Source organism: Rhinatrema bivittatum, chromosome 9, assembly GCF_901001135.1.
Source record: "Rhinatrema bivittatum chromosome 9, aRhiBiv1.1, whole genome shotgun sequence".
Lineage (NCBI taxonomy): Eukaryota > Metazoa > Chordata > Amphibia > Gymnophiona > Rhinatrematidae > Rhinatrema > Rhinatrema bivittatum.
The window spans coordinates 223,372,253-223,391,508 of NC_042623.1; the positions used below are offsets into that span (position 1 = coordinate 223,372,253).

Genomic DNA, 19,256 nt, shown 5'->3' on the forward strand with positions numbered 1-19,256 from the left:
TCACCTACCTCTAACTTATTTGCAGCAGTTGACCAGCTTTTTTATTTTTTTCTGGTCAGAGTAGGGCTAGAACCAGCAGCCAGAGAAGCAGAAGGCAGCAGGTTTCCCGCCTGCTCTCTCCTGCTGTGCAGGCTGTCAATCAAGCTTTTTTTTTCAGCTTTTTTTTTTCTTCAGCCGCGGCTTAGCTATGTCCTGGCTGGCAGCCTGCCTTTCTTGTGGGCTGCCCTCTTCATGTTTTTCGCGGCAGGGCCTCTGCACTGCTTGCCTGCCGGGTGGGGAAGGTCCCTCCTCGGCAGGACAAGCAAATTTAGCCCGGGGCTCCACTCCTCCCGGCATGGCTAGGCCTTTCCCGGGTCGGCAGAAAAGTGGAGATGTCATTACCCCTGCTCAAAGGCTTACAGACTTTCAAAGCAAAAAATCTGAGATCTTGCACTGGATGTGAGAATTCCTGCCAGTGAGAGGTAAGGGGTGACCCCAACTGGCCCGTGCAAAGGCAAGAGCAATGCACAAGGCTCTTAGGGTTTTAACAACATAGATAGAAGAACAAGGGCATAGAATCACGTAGATTGTTCCAGTAGAAGAACAATCAGAATGGTGTTTCAGATAATATTTCTTAGCTGTAAAAGGATTCGTGAAGGTGGAAAGGGACAGAAAGAGAGGACAGAGTAATGTTGGCAAGGGAAATGACCAGGTAATTATAAAGAAGGCAGAATGGGGGTTCGAAGCTTAGAAGAGACCAGGCGGTCATGTAGATTAGAGCCCCTGCGGAAGGTGAATCGGGGAGGAGAGCGAAATATTGAATGAGGACAAAGGACAGACCAGTGTTTATGAATGGTGGGAAACACCATAGCAACTTGATTGCAGAAGGAAAGGACACAGATTAAAGTGTCCGAAGGTTCGGCTGTCTTAGGCACAACAAATCTCTATTTATGTACAAAGCGCGTTTATAGGCGTGTTTAATAACCTTAAAGGGATAGCCCCTGGCCTTAAATCTGGCAATCATAGTTGTGGCTTTTGAAATGAAATCCTCTCCCAGTTGGAGCCACAGCCGTCGGAGCCTAAAGAAATGGCCCACCAGGGATGTGAATGATGACTAGAGTAATGGAGGTGTGTATTATGGTCAATGTATGGTCTGATCTGATACTATGACTAGGGTATCCAGAAAAGGAATCTGAGAGGACCGAATGTGATAATCAAATTGTAAAGGAGGATTGCAATTGATTAACCAGTTGTAGAATGTTAAAAACTGTATGTCAGTTCCCAGCCAAAGCAAAAAGATGTTGTTAATGTAGTGCAGCCAAAAAGGAAAAAAAGTCTGAAGGAGGACTGATAGATAAAGGTGGACTCTTTGATTTGCTGATATTTGTCAAGGAAAATGAAATAGTTCCATGTAAGGGCCAAATGTGTAAGAGACACCAGAAAAGATGTGGGAACCAGACAAGGGACTTCCCTCTGATTTAAAATGTGTTCAACCACGGTGATAGCTTCTGGAGTATAGGGATACCACATCTAAAATAACCAAGAAAAAAGGTTGAGAAGGAAATAAGAAAATTATTCCTTACCTGCTAATTTTCGTTCCTGTAGTACCATGGATCAGTCCAGACAGTGGGTTATATCCCCCGACCAGCAGATGGAGTCAGAACAGAGTTTGAGAGCGTCAGCATATAGAGTAGTGCACCCTCTGCTGGAGCTCAGTATTACGCATAGCAAAGCCCAAAAGCAAAACACAACATTTTGGATCCAGATCCGTCCCCAAAAAGGAACAGAGAAAGATATAAGTAAACAAACGGTCAACGGGACCACCAACAGTCAACTTGTGAGGAGCTGTGAACAGTAACAATAATCAGAGACAAACAGAATGAAAGTTACCTGGAAGAATCCGAGCAGGACCTAATGAAACCCCTAGTGGCGGGCGTCTGGACTGATCCATGGTACTACAGGAACGAAAATTAGCAGGTAAGGAATAATTTTCTTTTCTCTGTACGTACCTGGATCAGTCCAGACAGTGGGATGTACCCAAGCTTCCCTAAACCGGGTGGGGTCCTGACAGACTTGCTCGGAGAACTTGATCGCCAAAAGAACCCATGTACTGAGGCGCCAGGTGTAGTCTGTAATGTCTGGAAAAAGTGTGCAACGACTTCCACGTCGCCGCACAGCAGATTTCCTGGGAGGAAAAGGAGCGAGATTCCGCCCAGGACGCCGCTTGGGATCGCGTGGACTGAGCCGACACGCTGCGAGGCGGCACCCGCCCCGCCGCAATGTAAGCCGATGAGATGGCGTCCTTTATCCAGCGCGCAATAGTCGTCTTGGATGCCTGAGAACCTCTCCTCGGTCCTGACCAGAGGACAAACAAATGATCGGATACCCGGAAGTCATTGGTAACCTCCAGGTAACGGAGCAGCACACGCTTGACGTCCAGGAGCCGGAGAGACCGGGGTTCCTCTGGAGCGAACGCTGGAAGCTCCACCGTTTGATTGACGTGGAAGGCCGAGACCAGCTTTGGTAGGAAGGATGGCACCGTACGAAGGGAAACCCCGGAGTCGGAGAAACGCAGATAAGAATCCTGGCAGGACAAGGCTTGGAGCTCTGAGATCCGGCGAGCAGAAGAGATGGCTACCAGGAAAACCGTCTTGAGGGTCAGGTCCTTGAGGGAGGACCCCCTCAGGGTTTCAAAAGGAGGGCCCGACAGCGTTCGCAGCACCAAGTTGAGGCTCCAAGAAGGGAAAGGATCCCTGACCGGTGGCCGTAGGTGTTTGGCATCCTTCAGAAAACGTGCGATATCCGGCTGAAGGAGTAGAGAGCAGTCCTTCTGTACCAAGACATTCAAGGCCGCCACCTGAACCCGGAGCGAATTATAGGCGAGACCCTTATCCGGACCATCCTGTAGGAAATGAAGGATCAGCGGGACAGTCGCCTCCATGGTTTGGACCCCGCGGTCGGAGCACCAGGCTTCGAAGACCTTCCAAACTCGAACGTAAGCGATGGAGGTCGAAGGCTTGCGGGAATGAAGCATCGTTGAGATCACTGTCTCCGGGTAGCCTCTGTGGCGGAGACGGCGCCGTTCAAAAGCCAGGCCGCAAGACAGAAGAGTTCTGCCTGCTCGAAAAATACTGGCCCCTGACGCAGAAGATGAGGAAGATGGGACAGGCGAAGTGGGCCGTCCACAGTCATCTGAAGTAGATCTGCGAACCATGGCCGACGGGGCCATTCTGGGGCGACGAGAATTACAGTCCCTCGATGATGTTCCAACCTGCGGAGAACCTTGCCGATCAGAGGCCAAGGAGGAAACACATAGAGCAGTTGATCCGACGGCCACGGATGGGCGAGGGCATCCACCCCCTCCGCGCCGCGCTCTCTTCTGCGGCTGAAGAAGCGAAGAGCCTTGGCGTTGAGAAAGGTCGCCATTAGATCGAGGCGTGGAGTCCCCCAACGATGGACGATGAGATGCATTGTCTCGTCGGAGAGAGCCCACTCGCCGGGGTCTAGCTGTTGACGACTCAGGAAGTCCGCCTGAACGTTGTCCACCCCGGCGATGTGAGAGGCTGCTATCCGGACGAGATTGCTCTCCGCCCACTCCATCAGGGGAGTTGACTCGAGGGAGACATGCTTGCTTCTTGTCCCCCCTTGACGATTGATGTAGGCCACGGTGGTGGCGTTGTCCGAGAGGATCCTCACCTCTCTGTGTCGCACCAGGGGACAAAAACGCTGGAGAGCGAAACGCACGGCTCTCGTTTCCAGGCGATTGATCGGCCACTTTGCCTCCTCTGGCGTCCAAGTCCCCTGCGTGGCGCTTCTTTCGCAGACAGCGCCCCATCCCGCGAGGCTGGCATCGGTGGTCACCACCACCCAATTGGGAACCTCGAGCGAGACTCCCCGAGCCAGATGCGAGGGGACAAGCCACCAATCCAGGCTTTCCCTGGCTAATGGTCGAAGCGGCAGGATCACCTGATACTCCTGGGAGACTGGTTTCCAACGGGATAGCAGGGACGCCTGCAGTGGACGCAGGTGTGCAAACGCCCAGGGTACCATGTCAATGGTGGAGGCCATTACTCCCAGGAGCTGCAGATAATTCCAGGCGGTTGGTTCTTCCAAAGCCGAAAACCGAGACACGTGCTCCCTCAGGGCTTGCGCCTTGTCCTGGCGCAGGAACACCATATCCCGCCGGGTATCGAAGCTTGCTCCTAAGAAATCCAGGTGTTGCGAGGGCACAAGGGAACTCTTTGGAAGGTTCACCACCCAGCCCAGAGAGCGTAGGAATTGTACTACTCTGGCCACTGAGGTCTGACCATGTGAGAAGGACTTCGCTCGAATCAGCCAGTCGTCTAGGTACGGATGTACTAGGATACCCTCATTGCGGAGGGCCGCCGCCACCACCATGATCTTTGTGAAGGTCCGAGGTGCGGTCGCCAAACCGAAGGGAAGCGCCTTGAACTGAAAGTGTTGACCGAGAATCTTGAAGCGAAGATACCGCCGGTGAGCCGGCAGGATGGGAATGTGCAAGTATGCTTCCGAGAGATCCAGTGAAGCGAGGAATTCTGCCTTGTGCACTGCGGCAATCACTGATCGAAGAGTCTCCATGCGGAACCGGCTGACCCTGAGGGCCTTGTTTACCTCCTTCAAGTCCAGGATGGGCTGAAAGGAACCGTCCTTTTTGGGAACGATGAAGTAAATGGAATAGTGGCCCAAGCCCACCTCGTCGAAGGGGACGGGAACGATGGCCCCTATGTCCTGCAGTCGGTCTAGTGTTTGTTGAACCGCTATCCTCTTGAGATCCGAACTGCAGGGGGAGAAGATGAACTGGTCCCTCGGGGGGCGGACAAACCTCAAGGCGTAACCGTCTCTTATGGTGTCCAGCACCCACTGGTCCGTGGAGATAACTGCCCACTCCTCGTAGAAGTCCATGAGGCGGCCTCTGATCCGGGGAGGTGAGAAGTGGGCTCCTTTGGCATCATTGGGAGGACTTTGTGGGCGGATTTCCCTGCCCTGGACCCTCTCTTGCGGGCCTCCGCCCACGAAAGGAACGAGACCATGGCTGGGATCTTGTCGGCTGTGTCCGGGAACCGGACTGCCGGTAAGACCTATAACGTCGCTGTGCCCTGGCCCTGGTTCTACCGGAAGAAAATGACCTGAAGGAACGCTGTCTATCCTCCGGCAGCCGATGCACCGAATTTTCCCCCAGTGACTTGATGATCTGATCCAGGTCCTCTCCAAATAAAAACTTCCCCCTAAAGGGGAGGGAGCCAAGGCTCGATTTGGAGGAAGCATCCGCCGCCCAGTTGCGAAGCCACAAGAGCCGTCGGGCTGCTACAACCGAAACCATGGACCGCGCTATTATGCGAAAGAGATCATACAAGGCGTCCGCCCCGTATGCTATGGCAGATTCCAGATGGTCCGCCTGGGCGGCCTCTTCGCGGGGCAACTCCTGAGAGGTGAGAAGCTGCTGTACCCAGAGTAAGCTGGCCCTTTGCGCGAGCGAACTGCACATCACGGCCCGCATACCTAGGGCGGAGACTTCGAAGACCCTTTTGAGGAAGGTTTCTATTTTACGGTCCTGCGTATCCCGCAGGGCCGTTCCACCCGTGACCGGGATGGTCGTCCTCTTGGTCACTGCCGACACCGCTGAATCCACCTTGGGCACCTTGATAAGATCCAAAAAATCCTCAGGGAGCGGGTATAGCTTTTCCATGGCGCGTGTGACCTTCAAGGACGCCTCGGGAGTGTCCCACTCCCTGGTGAGAAGCTGTAGGAAGGACTCATGGATAGGGAAAACCCTTGCCCTAGGACGGAGGGCGGCAAGTACTGGATCCCCTTTGCAGAAGAGGTGGCGACGGCAGGAGCCACAGGGATCGGCGGATCTGGAGGTGGGTCGAGGTCCAGCTCCTGAATAATATGGTGGATGAGTTCATCCAGCTCTTCTTTTTGAAAAATCCGTAGGGCTCGAGGGTCGTCCCCCTCCGTATGTCCATCTGGATGCGCCTCCGAGGGTTCCGGGGAGTCGTCTCTCACCGGCGAAGCCGCCCCCGTGGTACGCCGGGGTGGCACGGGAGAGGGACCCGGCAGGGATCCAGGTGTAACGGGCGAGGCGGTGAGACCAACAGCAAGTTTAGGAACCTTGGGGGGAGGGGCCCCCAGGGGATTCAGCGCCTGCGCTCCCATACCCTGCAAATAAGCCATGTGCATTGCCAGAATAAAATCAGGTGAGAAAAACGGGGAGCTGATTGGAATCCCTGGGGGGGGGGGACCGTCCTGGGAACCCCGGTCGGGCAAACCCCCCGCCAGGGGCAGACCCTGTTGAAAGCCAGTGCAACCAATCCTGTTGCATCTGGGAGCGAGTCCGTCTCACGCTGTCCCCCTAAAATGGCCGCCGTTCCCGCCAAAGGCAGCGTCGTGGCCGGCCCGCGCCGCCCGGGCTGAGGAGGAGGCAGGTCCGAAATCGCAGCGGAGGACTGCAGAGTGTCTTCCCCGTCGGGGAAGCACCGCTCACAAAGCCCCTCCCTCAGAAAATGATTCCCCGGTTCGCCGCAGGCCTCACACCTCGAGGACTGCGGCATGTCAGCACCGGGAAAAAAGCCTCGGGGGGGCCAAAAACGAGCTAGTGCCGCGGGGGGGGGCATGGAATGGCCCTAACAACCCGCCGAAGGGGTCCAGGAACTGCGGAGGAAAACCCCCGTTTCAGTTGAGCACACACCCGCGGGCGGAGCTTGCGAACCGCGGGACCCACAAACGACGCGTGGAGCGGCCGGAACCACCAGCATCCACGGGGCACCACCAAAAAGAAGCAAACCTGTGGAGAAAGAAACTAAAAAAACTTCCACTTACCCCAACGGAAGAGGAAAGGAGTACAGAATAGAGAAGGCAGAGCCACAGACACATGCCTCCTCAAAAATTGAAAAGTCTTTTTTTTTTTTTTAATTTTAAGGATCCAAAATGAAGAGAAACGTAAGACAGCGAAATACTGTGGAGAAAAAGAAAGAAATAACCAAAAATGAAGAAACCCTGTCAATCTGGGGGAGCTAGTGGATCCCCCTGCTCACATCTGCTGGAGTCAGAAGAATACTGAGCTCCAGCAGAGGGTGCACTACTCTATATGCTGACGCTCTCAAACTCTGTTCTGACTCCATCTGCTGGTCGGGGGATATAACCCACTGTCTGGACTGATCCAGGTACGTACAGGGAAGGTACTGATTCCAATGTAGAAATAAAATGACTGGTGTCACGTAAGTATAAGGGGTTCTGAGAAACAAATGGATGTAGAAAGAGATCGACAAATTTTGATAAGGGTTCCAAACTGAATTGATGCCAGCCACAATAGGGCGGCAAGGTGGGTTAACTAAAGATTTGTGAACTTTGGGAAGAATGTAACAAGGAGGGATCACGGGATGTTTTTCTGTGAGGAAGGATGCTTCACGAGGGATGAGGAAGTTGTTTTCCAAGGCTGTCTGTACAAGAGGAAAAATAGTAGAGGCAAGTGTAGGGGTAGAATCACTTACTAGAGGCCTGTAATAGAGTCAGACAACTGTCTATGGATCTCCATTCTGTGTAACTCCTTCAACCCTTAACTAATTCCATTGTTACTCTGCTTAGTACCATATAAAACTACATTCATATCTCTTTTCCATGTTAAATGTATTGATCTTGCTTCTATTAATTTTTACTGTATATTATTTAGATGTCAATCTTTCTACCATGATTTAGCCATTGTTGCTTACTTGCTCTTTGTTGCGACTATTTATGTTTTATTTTCAGACATTGTTCGTGGGTCCCTCCTGATGCAGCCCCACCAGCGAAACACGGCTGGGTTGGGGGACTGTATTATATTAAAATTGTCTAACTTGAAAATTGTAACTTCTTTATTGAATGATTTAAGTTTGAACAGGTGTACCTTATTTCACACATCTGCCTTTAAATGTAACTTCTGAGTTAGCCAGCTAAATGCTTTGAATATGGACCTCCTCTGTGCTTATCCCATAAGTGTTTTCTTTAAACTGCTGAGTCTTTCTTTGGTTTGAAACAGACTGCAATCCTAAAATTTCTTCTTCTCTTACCGTACCAGAGAATCCCAATCGGAAGTTAGCTATGTTGAAAAGTTAAAATACTTACCTGTAATGTTCAATCTCTGCTAACAGCAGAGTCACATATCCTGTGTCAGATGTGATTTAAGTTACAAGACTCAGATGTGAGCACCCATTGATCTGCTGCCAGAGTGCACTTTCACATTTCATTTGTACTTATTAGGGAGTAGTTCTACCATGTGTAAGTAACTCACAGAATGAAAAATAAATAAATACATGATTCTGCTCCATACATACTCTCTCACTAAACTCAAGCATACACAGACTTACAGAAACAATCAAGTGCTGCTGCACAAATACTAATAAAACATTACCTCCGCTGCCCTCCGTTTTCCAATGTTCCAGTCATAATATTGTTCTATGGAACTAGCACACAAAGAGTTGGCATCTTCATCTAGAATACATAAAAGCCAAAAATATTAATCTTGGATTTTCAAAAAACTTAAGACAGAAGTTCAGTTTTTCAGTTCTGTCCTTCCAGGTCTTTCTGCCTTGCTCCTTCCCATTCTGTTTTGTTGGAGAGAAAGTCATGCCTGACCTTTGTTGGCCCTTCTCATCTGGATCTCTTCAGGGACCTATCATGTATGGTGCCTCTCCTTAATTCTTCTATACAGCTCTCCTCTATTCCTTACCACCATATTCAATCATTTCCCAAGTTTCACCAACACCCTCATCATCTGCTAGCAGTGTAGCGGCCCCGTGTGCTGAAAACAGGGCACACTCCCTAGGAACTCACCTTCAAACCTACTGAGGTAACTACTTTGGCTCATCTATCCTCAGGGCTGTGTTACTTCAGCTATACTCCCAACCACGGACAGTTCAAGGAGAAAGAAGTCTGAGCCAGGACTTGAACTTTTCTCTCTCATTTGGCCCAGGTGTTGGACTCAAAACATTTATTTAGGACAGTGAATGGCAGCTTCCCATGCCCTGGCACCAAGTAGGCAAGAATGTAGAAAAGAACAGAGTGAAGATGAAAGGAAAAATTCACAGAGCTGTCAGAGGAGCTTCTTAAAATAATTTAGGATTCAGGCAAAAAAGTGCCTAAAGTTTAAAAAGAAAAATTGGTTCTTACCTGCTAATTTTCATTCCTGTAGTACCACAGATCAGTCCAGACTCCTGGGTTTTGCCTCCCTTCCAGCAGATGGAGATAGAGAAAGTTTCGCAGGCACCACCTCTTAACTCAGTGTGCCACCTGCAGCTCCTCAGCATTACTCAGTAAGAACATAAGAAATTGCCATACTGGGTCAGATTAAGGTCAATCAATCCCAGCATCCTGTTTCCAATAGTGGCCAATCCAGGCTACAAGTACCTGGTAAGTACCCAAAAACTAAGTATATCCCATACTACTGATGCTAGTAATACAGTGGCTATTTTCTAAGTCAACTTGATTAATAGCAAGTAATAGACTTCTCCTCCAAGAACTTATCCAAACCTTTTTTAAAGCCAGCTACAGTATCTGCACTAACCACATCCCCTGGCAACACATTCCAGAGTTTAATTGTGCATTGAGTGAAAAAGAATTTTCTACGATTAGTTTTAAAACCAGCCTCCCACCCACTTGACCCGATTCTTGCTAACCTATTGATAGCTTCTGCCAAAAACTTTGCCAAGCCTTTCGCTCAGATCATCAACGCCTCCCTATCCCAGGGTCACGTCCCAGACCCTCTCAAACTTGCCATCTTGAAACCTCTACTAAAAAAACCCAACCTCTCCACAGACAACCCAGCAAATTTTCGCCCTATTGCAAATCTTCCAATCATCGCCAAGGTCCTTGAAAGAATAGTTAACAAACAGCTCTCCGAATTCCTGGATAACAACATCATCCTCTCCCCGGCGCAACTTGGTTTCCGCAAATCCCGAAATACGGAATCTCTCCTTTTATCACTGTCGGACAACATCCTCATGAACCTTGAAAAAAAACAGCCATGCCTGCTCATCCTCCTGGACTTAACTGCCGCATTCGACACAGTTAACCACGAAACTCTCCTTACAGCGCTCCCAACCACCTCTACCAGGGTCAGAAACCTTGGTGTTGTCATGGACAATCAACTGAGCTACACAGGTTTCATAAATAACACGGTAAAGGAGTGCTACTTCAAACTCCAAGTTTTAAAAAGATTAAGACCCCTCCTTCATTTTCACGATTTCAGGTCAGTCTTACAAGCTATCATTTTCTCAAAAATCGATTATTGCAATGCACTTCTACACGGCCTGCCAGACAACTCTATTAAGCCCCTCCAATTGCTTCAAAATGCAACTGCAAGGATTCTCACAAAGTCAAACAAAAGGGACCATATAACACCGATCCTAAAGAAGCTTCATTGGCTCCCAGTCAAATTTAGGATCCTCTACAAGCTTTTATCAATCACCCAAAAAGCCATTTTTAACATCTCTCCGCTGGATCTCTCGACCCCCCTGCAACTTCATACCTCAGCCCGACTTCTGAGATTAGCGCAGAGAGGCACTCTTCAAGCACCTATAAATCAAAACCTCTAAGTAAAAGAGCTCTTTCCTCCGCAGGACCCACAGTGGAATTGCTCCCACCAGACCTTAGGCTGGAACACTGCCCGATTACTTCCAAGAAGAGGACTTAACACTCTTCTGTTCAGACAAGCTTTCCCATAAGCTACGCGTCCCCGCTACAATCACCATGGACCATCTCTTCCCCCAGCTTTTCCTCCTAAGTATATTTTTTCCTAAGCATATTTTTGTCACCCGCCTTGGCTTGTCTTCCAATAAAGCTGCAGTAACCTCCTTCCCTCACCCCCCCCCCCTCCACCATTCAACCTCCCTATCCCAGTTGGCCCACTACCCCAATAATCCTGTTCTTACCAGTTTGTTACTTTGTTTTTTTTCCCCTTGCTTAAGTTATCCAAGTTTATTTCCTCCTTGTTTCATTGTAAGACAATTATTTGTTACTGTCTATTTTATGGTTGAAATGTAAACCGTAGTGATAAGTAACTCTGTTATTTGAACTTCGGTATAGAAAAGTTATAAATAAATAAATAAATGTGCTACATGCTAACTTCATGGAGTGCCACTTAGTCCTTCTATTATCCGAAAGAGTAAATAACCGATTCACATTTACCCGTTCTAGACCTCTCATGATTTTAAAGACCTCTATCATATCCCCCCTCAGCCATCTCTTCTAAACAGCTCTAACCTCTTTAGTCTTTTCTCATAGGGGACCAGTTCCATCCCCTTTATCATTTTGGTCACCCTTCTCTGTACCTTGTCCATTGCAACTATATCTTTCTTAAGATGCGGCGACCAGAATTGTACACAGTATTCAAGGTGTGGTCTCACCATGGAGTGATACAAAGGCATTATGACATCCTCGGTTTTATTCACCATTCCTTTTCTAATAAATCCTAACATTCTGTTTGCTTTTTTGACTGCCACAGCACACTGAGCCAACAATTTCAAAATATTATCCACTATAATGCCTAGATCTCTTTTCTGGGTGGTAGCTCCTAATATAGAACCTAACATCATGTAACTACAGCATGGTTTATTTTTTCTTATATGCACTACCTTGCAATTATCCACATTAAATTTCATCTGCCATTTGGATGCCCAATTTTCCAGTCTCACAAGGTCCTCCTGCAATTTATCACAATCCGCTTGTGATTTAACTACTCTGAATAATTTGTATCAATCTGCAAAAGAAAATTGGTTCTTACCTGGTTAATTTTTGTTCCTGTAGTACCACGGATCAGTCCAGATTGTGGGTTATGCCTCCCTTCCAGCAGATGGAGACACAGAAAAACTTGAAGGGCACCCTCTCATAACCCGGTGTGCCACCTGCATCCCTTCAGTATTACGATTATCCAAGTAGAATACAAAGAACAATAACAATAACCATAACAAATCAAGCAATAATAGAACTGTAACTGTAGAAGTGCAAAAAGTGAGAGCAACTTGCAGTATTTTTTCCTTAGTGTTCTGCATTTAACAGTGAATATGAGTGCGGACTTCAAACACCCACTCCCCGGGTGGGCGCCTGGACTGATCCGTGGTACTACAGAAACGAAAATTAACAGTTAAGAACCAATTTTCTTTTCCCTGTACGTACCCGGATCACTCCAGACTGTGGGATGTACCAAAGCTTCCCTAAACAGGGTGGGACGTTGAGAGTCCCGCGCGAAGAACTTCACTGCCAAAATTGCTGACATCTGGAGCCTGCACGTCCAAGCGGCAGTGCTGAGCAAATGTATGTAACGTCTTCCAAGTAGCCGCCCTACAGATTTCTTGTGGCGAAACCAACTGGCATTCAGCCCAAGAAGCCGCTTGGGAACGAATGGAATGAGCTTTCAACACTTCAGGATGGGTCACCCTTTAAAAATGTAAGCGGAGGAAATAGCTTCTTTTAACCATCGGGCAATCATAGGCATAGAAGCCTTCTGCCCTCTCCTGGGACCGCTCCACAAGACAAACAAATGATCCGAAACTCTGAAAGGATTTGTAACCTCTAAATAGCATAATAAGGCACGTCAGACATCCAAACGACAAAGTTCTCTCGCGTGTGGGATGTCAGAGGATAAGTTTTGAAAAGCTGGGAGCTCAACTGATGGATTCAAATGAAAGGTTGAGACCACTTTGGCAAAAAGGAAGTGACTGTTCTAAGAGTTACATCGGAGCCAGAAATTCTCAAGAAAGGTTCCCTGCAAGAGAGGGCCTTTAGTTCCAAGATTCTGCGAGCCGAGCATATCGCAACTAAAAATACAGTCTTTAACGTGAGATCTTTCAACGTCGCCTTCCTAAGGGGTTCAAACGGCGGATCATACAAGACATGAAGCACCAAGTTAAGACTCCAGGACAGGCAGACAGGACGTACAGGAGGGATCAAATGCCTTACTCCTCTGAGGAAAAGCACAACATCCGGATGCGAAGCTACTGAGCTACCTACAAGGGAGCCCAGGGCCGCCAAGTGCACACGAAGCGAATTAAAAGACAAGCCCTTGGATAAGCTGCTTTACAAAAAAGTCAAAATATGAGCAATTGAAACCTGCCTTGGACAAATTCCTCATTCACGACACCAGGTCTCGAAAACTCTCCACACCCTAACGTATGAGAGAGGTAGACGTTTTTCTGGCTTGCAGCAGAGTAGTAATCACTTCCTCAGAATACCCTTTCTTCCTCAGTCTCCTCCTCTCAAAAGCAAGGCCGCTAGACAGAAGCGATCTGCCTGGTTGAAAAATATAGGACCTTGCCACCGAAGATACATTTATTTATTTATTGGGTTTTATATACCGTCTCTCGGATTCTATAGTAACGGTTTACAACAATAAATGATGTACATCAAGAACAATAAATTCAGCTTAATTAAAACTAAAACAGTTCTAAAAAACCTAGATGTGGAAGATGAGAGTCAGAGACCCGTCCACTGCCAGGTTGACTAGATCCGCGAACCACGTCGGGGCCACTCCGGAGCCACCAGAATCATGCTCCCTGAATGAACCTCTATCCTGCGAAGAATTTTGCCCACTAGTGGCCAAGGAGGGAACACATATAGGAGAACAGAGATTGGCCAGGGAAGCACTAGCGCATCAACTCCCTCTGCGCCGTGGTCCCTCCTGAAACTGAAAAAGTGAGGGGCCTTGGCATTCTCTCATGTCACCATCAAGTCCATGTCCCCCACCTGTGCGAAATGAGATCCATTGCTCGATCAGAAAGTTCCCACTCTTCTAGATCTATGCGTTTCCGACTCAGGAAATCCGCTTGTATGTTCTCCTTGCCGGCGATGTGAGATGCAGCTAACAGCACAAGATGTTTTTCTGCCCAAGCCATGAGATGTTCCGCCTCTTCGGCTACTGCCTGAATTTTGGTGCCTCCTTGACGGTTGATGTAGGCTACTGTCGTTGCATTGTCGGACAGAACTTGGACCGCCCGATTGCGCAACAATGGGAGAAAGTGCCGCAAGGCCAGCCGAACTGCTTTGGTCTACAGGCGATTGATCGAACAGCTGGATTCTTCCACAGACCAGTGGCCCTGAACACAGTGGGATTGACAGACTGCTCCCCAGCCGGATAGACTGGCATTCGTGGTCACCACTATCCATTCCGGGACTTCAAGGTCCACCCCCTCGAGACAGGTTGTTCGGGCAAAGCCACCACCCAAGACTGTACCTGGCGTGATCGGTAAAGGGAACTGGAACTCCTCTGACTTGGGGTCCCAACAGGAAAGCAATGCTCGTTGTAATGGTCTCATATGAACAAAGGCCCAGGTGACCACTTCCAGAGTGGATGCCATGGAGCTGAGGACCTGAAGATAGTCCCAGGCTTTGCGAGGCTGGAGCGCCAACATGTGCTGAACTTGTTCCATCAATTTGTTTCTTCTGTCCGGGGGAAAAAAAACCTTCCCCACGCTGGTATTGAAGCAGGCTCCCAGGAAGTCCATTGTCTGAGAGGGGATCACGTTGCTTTTGGCCTGATTGATCACCCAGCCGAGTGACTCCAGGACCTGATGATGTAGCTGACCGCTTCTAAACAGAGACTCTTTGATATCGCCCTAATGAGCCAGTCATCTAGGTATGGATGAATTAGAAGGCCTTGCTTCCTCAGAGCTGCTGCCACAACCACCACAACCTTGGTGAATGTACGAGGGGCTGTAGCCAGACCAAACAGCAAGGCACAGAACTGGAAATGCATACCTAGTATCGAGAAGTGGAGAAATTTGTGATGATCCTCGCGGATGGGTACATGTAAGTATGCTTCCATCAGATCCAGGGACGCCAGGAATTCGCCCTTGCGAACCACAGCTATTATGGAACGTAGGGATTCCATGTGGAAATGTGGTATCTTGAGGGCCTTGTTCACCTTCTTTAGGTCCAGAATAGGCCGGAAGGATCCCTCCTTTTTTGGGTCCATGAAATAAATGGAGCAATGCCCCGTCCTCCATTCTGCTTGAGGAACCGGCTGGATCACCACAAGAGCAAGGAGCCAGTCGAGGGTCTGCCGTATGATCTGAGCGCCTTGGTGCTTGCACCGCAGGGGGAGATCATGAAGTCTTGGAGTGGCCGAGCAAATTCCAAAGCGTAGCCATGTTCTATGATGCTTAGAACCCAATGATAGGAAGTAATCCTGACCCATGCCTCGTAGAATTGGGACAGGCATCCCCCTATCTGAGGTATCGAGGAATGGGTTGGACTGATCTCATTGGGAAGACTTGGAGGCAAGGGGCGTGGTGGAACTTGTGTCGTGGGCTGTTCTATGCCCTCGAAAGGAAGAGTTCCAGACTAGCGTCCTTGGCGCTGGTTGTCTCTGACCTGGAGTCTGTAGTCTAGCCTGATGAAACCTCCGTTGTCCTCGAAAATGAGATTGGGTTGATGAGAAAACCCTGGAAGGCCTCAGCCTATCCTCAGGGAGCTTGTGAACTCTGTTTTCACTCAGAGATTTCATCAATTGCTCCAGGTCCTCATCAAAGAAGAACTTCCCCTTAAATGGCAACGAGCCTAACTGAGCTTTCGAAGAAACGTTGGCTGACCAGTTATGCAGCCAAAGGAGCCTCTGTGCAGATACAGCGGAGGACATGGTGCGGGAGGACATACGAAGGAGATCATACAGCGCATCCGCCCCATAAGCCACCGCCGCTTCCAAGCATTCCGCTTACTCAGACTCTCCGGGAGGAAGTTCTCTTGAAGTCAATAATTGGACCCATCAGAGGCTTGCCTGCAGCATGTAGCTACTGCACACCGCTGCACGAATAACCAGGGCCGAAACCTCAGATACGTTTGAGAAGAACCTCAAGTTTTCTATCCTGAAGATCCTTGAGGGCCGCCACCCCAGCAACGGGAATGATGGTTCGCTTTGTGAGCGTGGAAACAAAAGCGTCAGCCTTAGGAGACCTCAAGAGGTCCAAAGTCTCCTCTGGCAAGGGATAAAGCTTATCCATAGCCCTACCTATTCTCAAACCGACATCTGGGACCTCCCACTACCGCGTCATCAGCTGGTGCAGCATAGAATGCAACAGAAAAGCTTTAGCTGGAGCCCACAGCCCTGCTAAAACCGGATCCACAAAATCTTGTGGAAGGATATCTTGGGGGAGATCTACCCCTAATTCAGCTAAGACTGAGGGAATAAGGGGCTCTAGCTCCTTCCTATGAAACAGGCGGACCACCTTTGGGTCATCACCATCCAGAGGAGAGTGCTTTGTCCAATCCTCCTCAGATCCTGTTCCAGGAGGGGGCAAGGAGGGGGCCAGCGCGTCTGGAACCCCTCTATCCGCCGTGTCCACCCCTGCCGTGGCCGATCCACACAATTTAGCGACGCGAAGGGACACCTGGGAATCTGAGCACTTGGCAACCTTATTTGGAGGCTCAGCAGGACGACTCAAATGCGAAGCATCGCTTTGCGGAGTCTGAGAAGCCAAGAAAGCCTTGTGCATAAGAAGCACAAAGTCCAGGGTGAAAGCATTTGACCCAGCCCCTTCCCCCATCAGGGGATCGGGCTCACCTTCATAAACATCCTGGTCCTGGTCAGAAGGATCCTCAGGACTGGTCGGAACCGGGGATAAATCAGGAGGTAGCTTCCCTTGCCCCCAATGCTCTGGCTTCTGCTGCTTTAAAAGTGTCCAAAATGGCCACCGTTCCCGCACTGAGGGGGAATGGATCAGCCCTGAACTCCCGAGGTGCTGATCTTTTTAGGGCACTTCGGGACTTTAACGAGCTGCCTGCATCTTGCTCAGAACTGCCTTCCCCACCGGAGAGGCACTAAGAGCAAAGGCCTGCATGGGACAGTCTGATGACAGACTCTCCGCAGGCACTGCAACAAGATGGCTGCGGCATTGAGGGGGGGAGCTGAAAAGTTGCGGCAGAAAATCCCAAAACGTCAGGAGCTCGAAGGTTAGTAAGGAAAAATGTACCAATGTACTTGAGATTACTAGCAGAAAAAAAGCAATTTAAAGCGGAATTGAAAACTTGGTTATTCAAATGTGCCTTTACAGAGCATGAAACTTAAGATATTTGCTGCGAAACAGCAGAATTTATTATGTGCTTAACTTTTTTGAATCCTGTTTATTTTATTTTAGGAATATTAGTTGAATTTAAAAGCTTGTTAAGTACTATTTATATTTTTATGTAATATAATATTTTGTTTTAGGCTTAATGTTTTTATTTCAAACATCTTTTACTCTAACAGCTAATTTATTTAATTTTTCTTCTTTTATGTAGTTTTTAGCTGCTACTACTTTTAACAAAATAAAATATTTTCTCGCTTGTCTTAATTTGTAAACCCTTGTGAAGGCCTTGCCGATGTGATGGTATAGAAATGCTAATAAACTAAACTAAACTAAAAAGTGCCCCGCCTCGAATCACACGGCCAGAATCCCCCCCCCCCAAAAAAAATAATGGCAGGGACCGGACCACCCGAATCTTTCCCTGAGCCTTACCTTGCAGGAGCCCCGCAGGGTAGCCTACCCCAGCTCCTCAGCCTGCCACCAGGGGAAACAGGAACCGATAGAACTCCCTCGGAGGGTTTTTTTTTTCTCCCCAAAGTCCTGGGTTTTTTTAAGCTTGGTTCGTTGACAAAGGTAATTTCTCCCTGGTTTTTTTTTTGTTTGTTTGTTTTTAAAGGGACATAGTCCTAACCCTTAAATCAGGTCAAGACTGCAGGTTTTGCACCACCTCCATCTGCTGGAGACAGAGAAATACTGAAGGGATGGAGGTGGCACACCAGGTTATGAGAGGGTGCCCTTCAAGTTTTTCTCTGTCTCCATCTGCTGGAAGGGAGGCATAACCCACAGTCTGGACTGATCCGGGTACGTACAGGGAAATTTGATTACATCACACATCGTATTCCTTTCCAGATCATTTATAAACATATTGAAATGCATGGGTCTTAGTACAGATCCTTGAGGCACTCCACTGTTTACCTTTTCCCACTGAGAAAATTGTCCATTTAATCCTGCTCTCTGTTTCCTGTCTTTTAACCAGTTTGTAATCCACGAAAGGACAGCGCCACCTATCCCATGACTTTTTAGTTTTCTTAGAAGCCTCTCATGAGGGACTTTGTCAAACGCCTTCTGAAAATCCAAATACACCCTCATCCACCGGTTCACCTATATCTAAATGCTTATTAACCCCTTCAAAAAAGTACCCAAGTACAAAATATTTAACATAACTTCTTAATAAATCAATTCTAGAATATTCCCCAGAACGAGCAGAGGAAAGAGGACATTTTGTAAGTGAGAATTATAACCAAATTTGGAACCTTTCTAGCAAAGACTAATGAGAAACCAGTGCCATTCTTCAGAATCATTATAGTAAGGAGATAGCGCAGTTTCTTACCTGTAACAGGTGTTCTCCTAGGACATGTGGGTGACATCATCAGATGGATCCCGGCACAGAAAACTTTTGTCAAAGTTTCTAGAAACTCTTCGAAACCATCCACTTTGGCGTCGGTATCCTCCACGCCTAAGGACCACGGGGAAACGTCCCCGTCTCTTCCTCTGGTGGTCTCGCTCTCCAGTACCCCTAAGGATCAAGGAGAGGGAGATCGATCCTTGGTGTTTTCTCCCCTCCCCTAACCTCGGGGTTGTCACTGTCCTCGGCGCCGGGGAAAGACTGGGCTGAGCACCAGAAACCCAGGAAGCATCCACACTGGTCACCGTCCCGATACAGTTCCGGTTCCAGAGTGGCATCGGCGGCTGCCGAGCTGCCATCGAAGTGGCACTGGCCACCGGAGGCCCCATCCTCTGGTGCCCCCGGCAGCCCGAGACGTTTCCCACCGGCAACAGTGCTGGGCACCGTGCCTCCTTGTGATCCCTCCAAGGGCATGCTGGTGATGCACTCTCCAAAAACGCCTCTCCCCCCATCAGGTGGAACTCTTGACTGATCTGTGGTACCACTGGAACAAAATTAGCAGATAAGTACCAATTTTCCTCTCCCTGGGATGTACCAAAGCTTCCCTAACAGAGGTGGAGCTGTGAGAGTCTCGATCGAAGTACACTTTCACCGAAATTGTCGACGTCCAAAGCCTGGACATCCAAATCGGTAGTGTCTGGCAAAGGTATGCAAAGACTTCCAAGTAGCTGCCCTGCAAATCTCTTGCGGCAACACTAGCTGACATTCTGTATCAAAGTGTGCACCCAAGAACTCCAGCACTTGCGAAGATGAAAGGTGGCTCTTGGACAGATTGACTATCCATCCCAACCATCTCAGGCGCTGCAACACCACTTGCACTGCAC

General features: G+C 48.8%; 1 protein-coding gene across 12 annotated transcripts in view; it reads right to left on the reverse strand.

Annotated features, from left to right (window-relative positions):
• Window positions 1–19,256, reverse strand: part of YEATS2 (YEATS domain containing 2) — a 799,337-nt gene that overhangs the window by 120,653 nt on the left and 659,428 nt on the right. For all 12 annotated transcript variants that reach the window (XR_003858765.1, XM_029617009.1, XM_029617017.1 and 9 more), the window contains one exon: window positions 8,387–8,466. Coding sequence is in view for 11 of the 12 variants with exons in the window: in XM_029617009.1 (XP_029472869.1) it covers window positions 8,387–8,466 (80 nt within the window). In the remaining variant the exon portion in view is untranslated. The remainder of the gene's footprint in view (window positions 1–8,386; window positions 8,467–19,256) is intronic.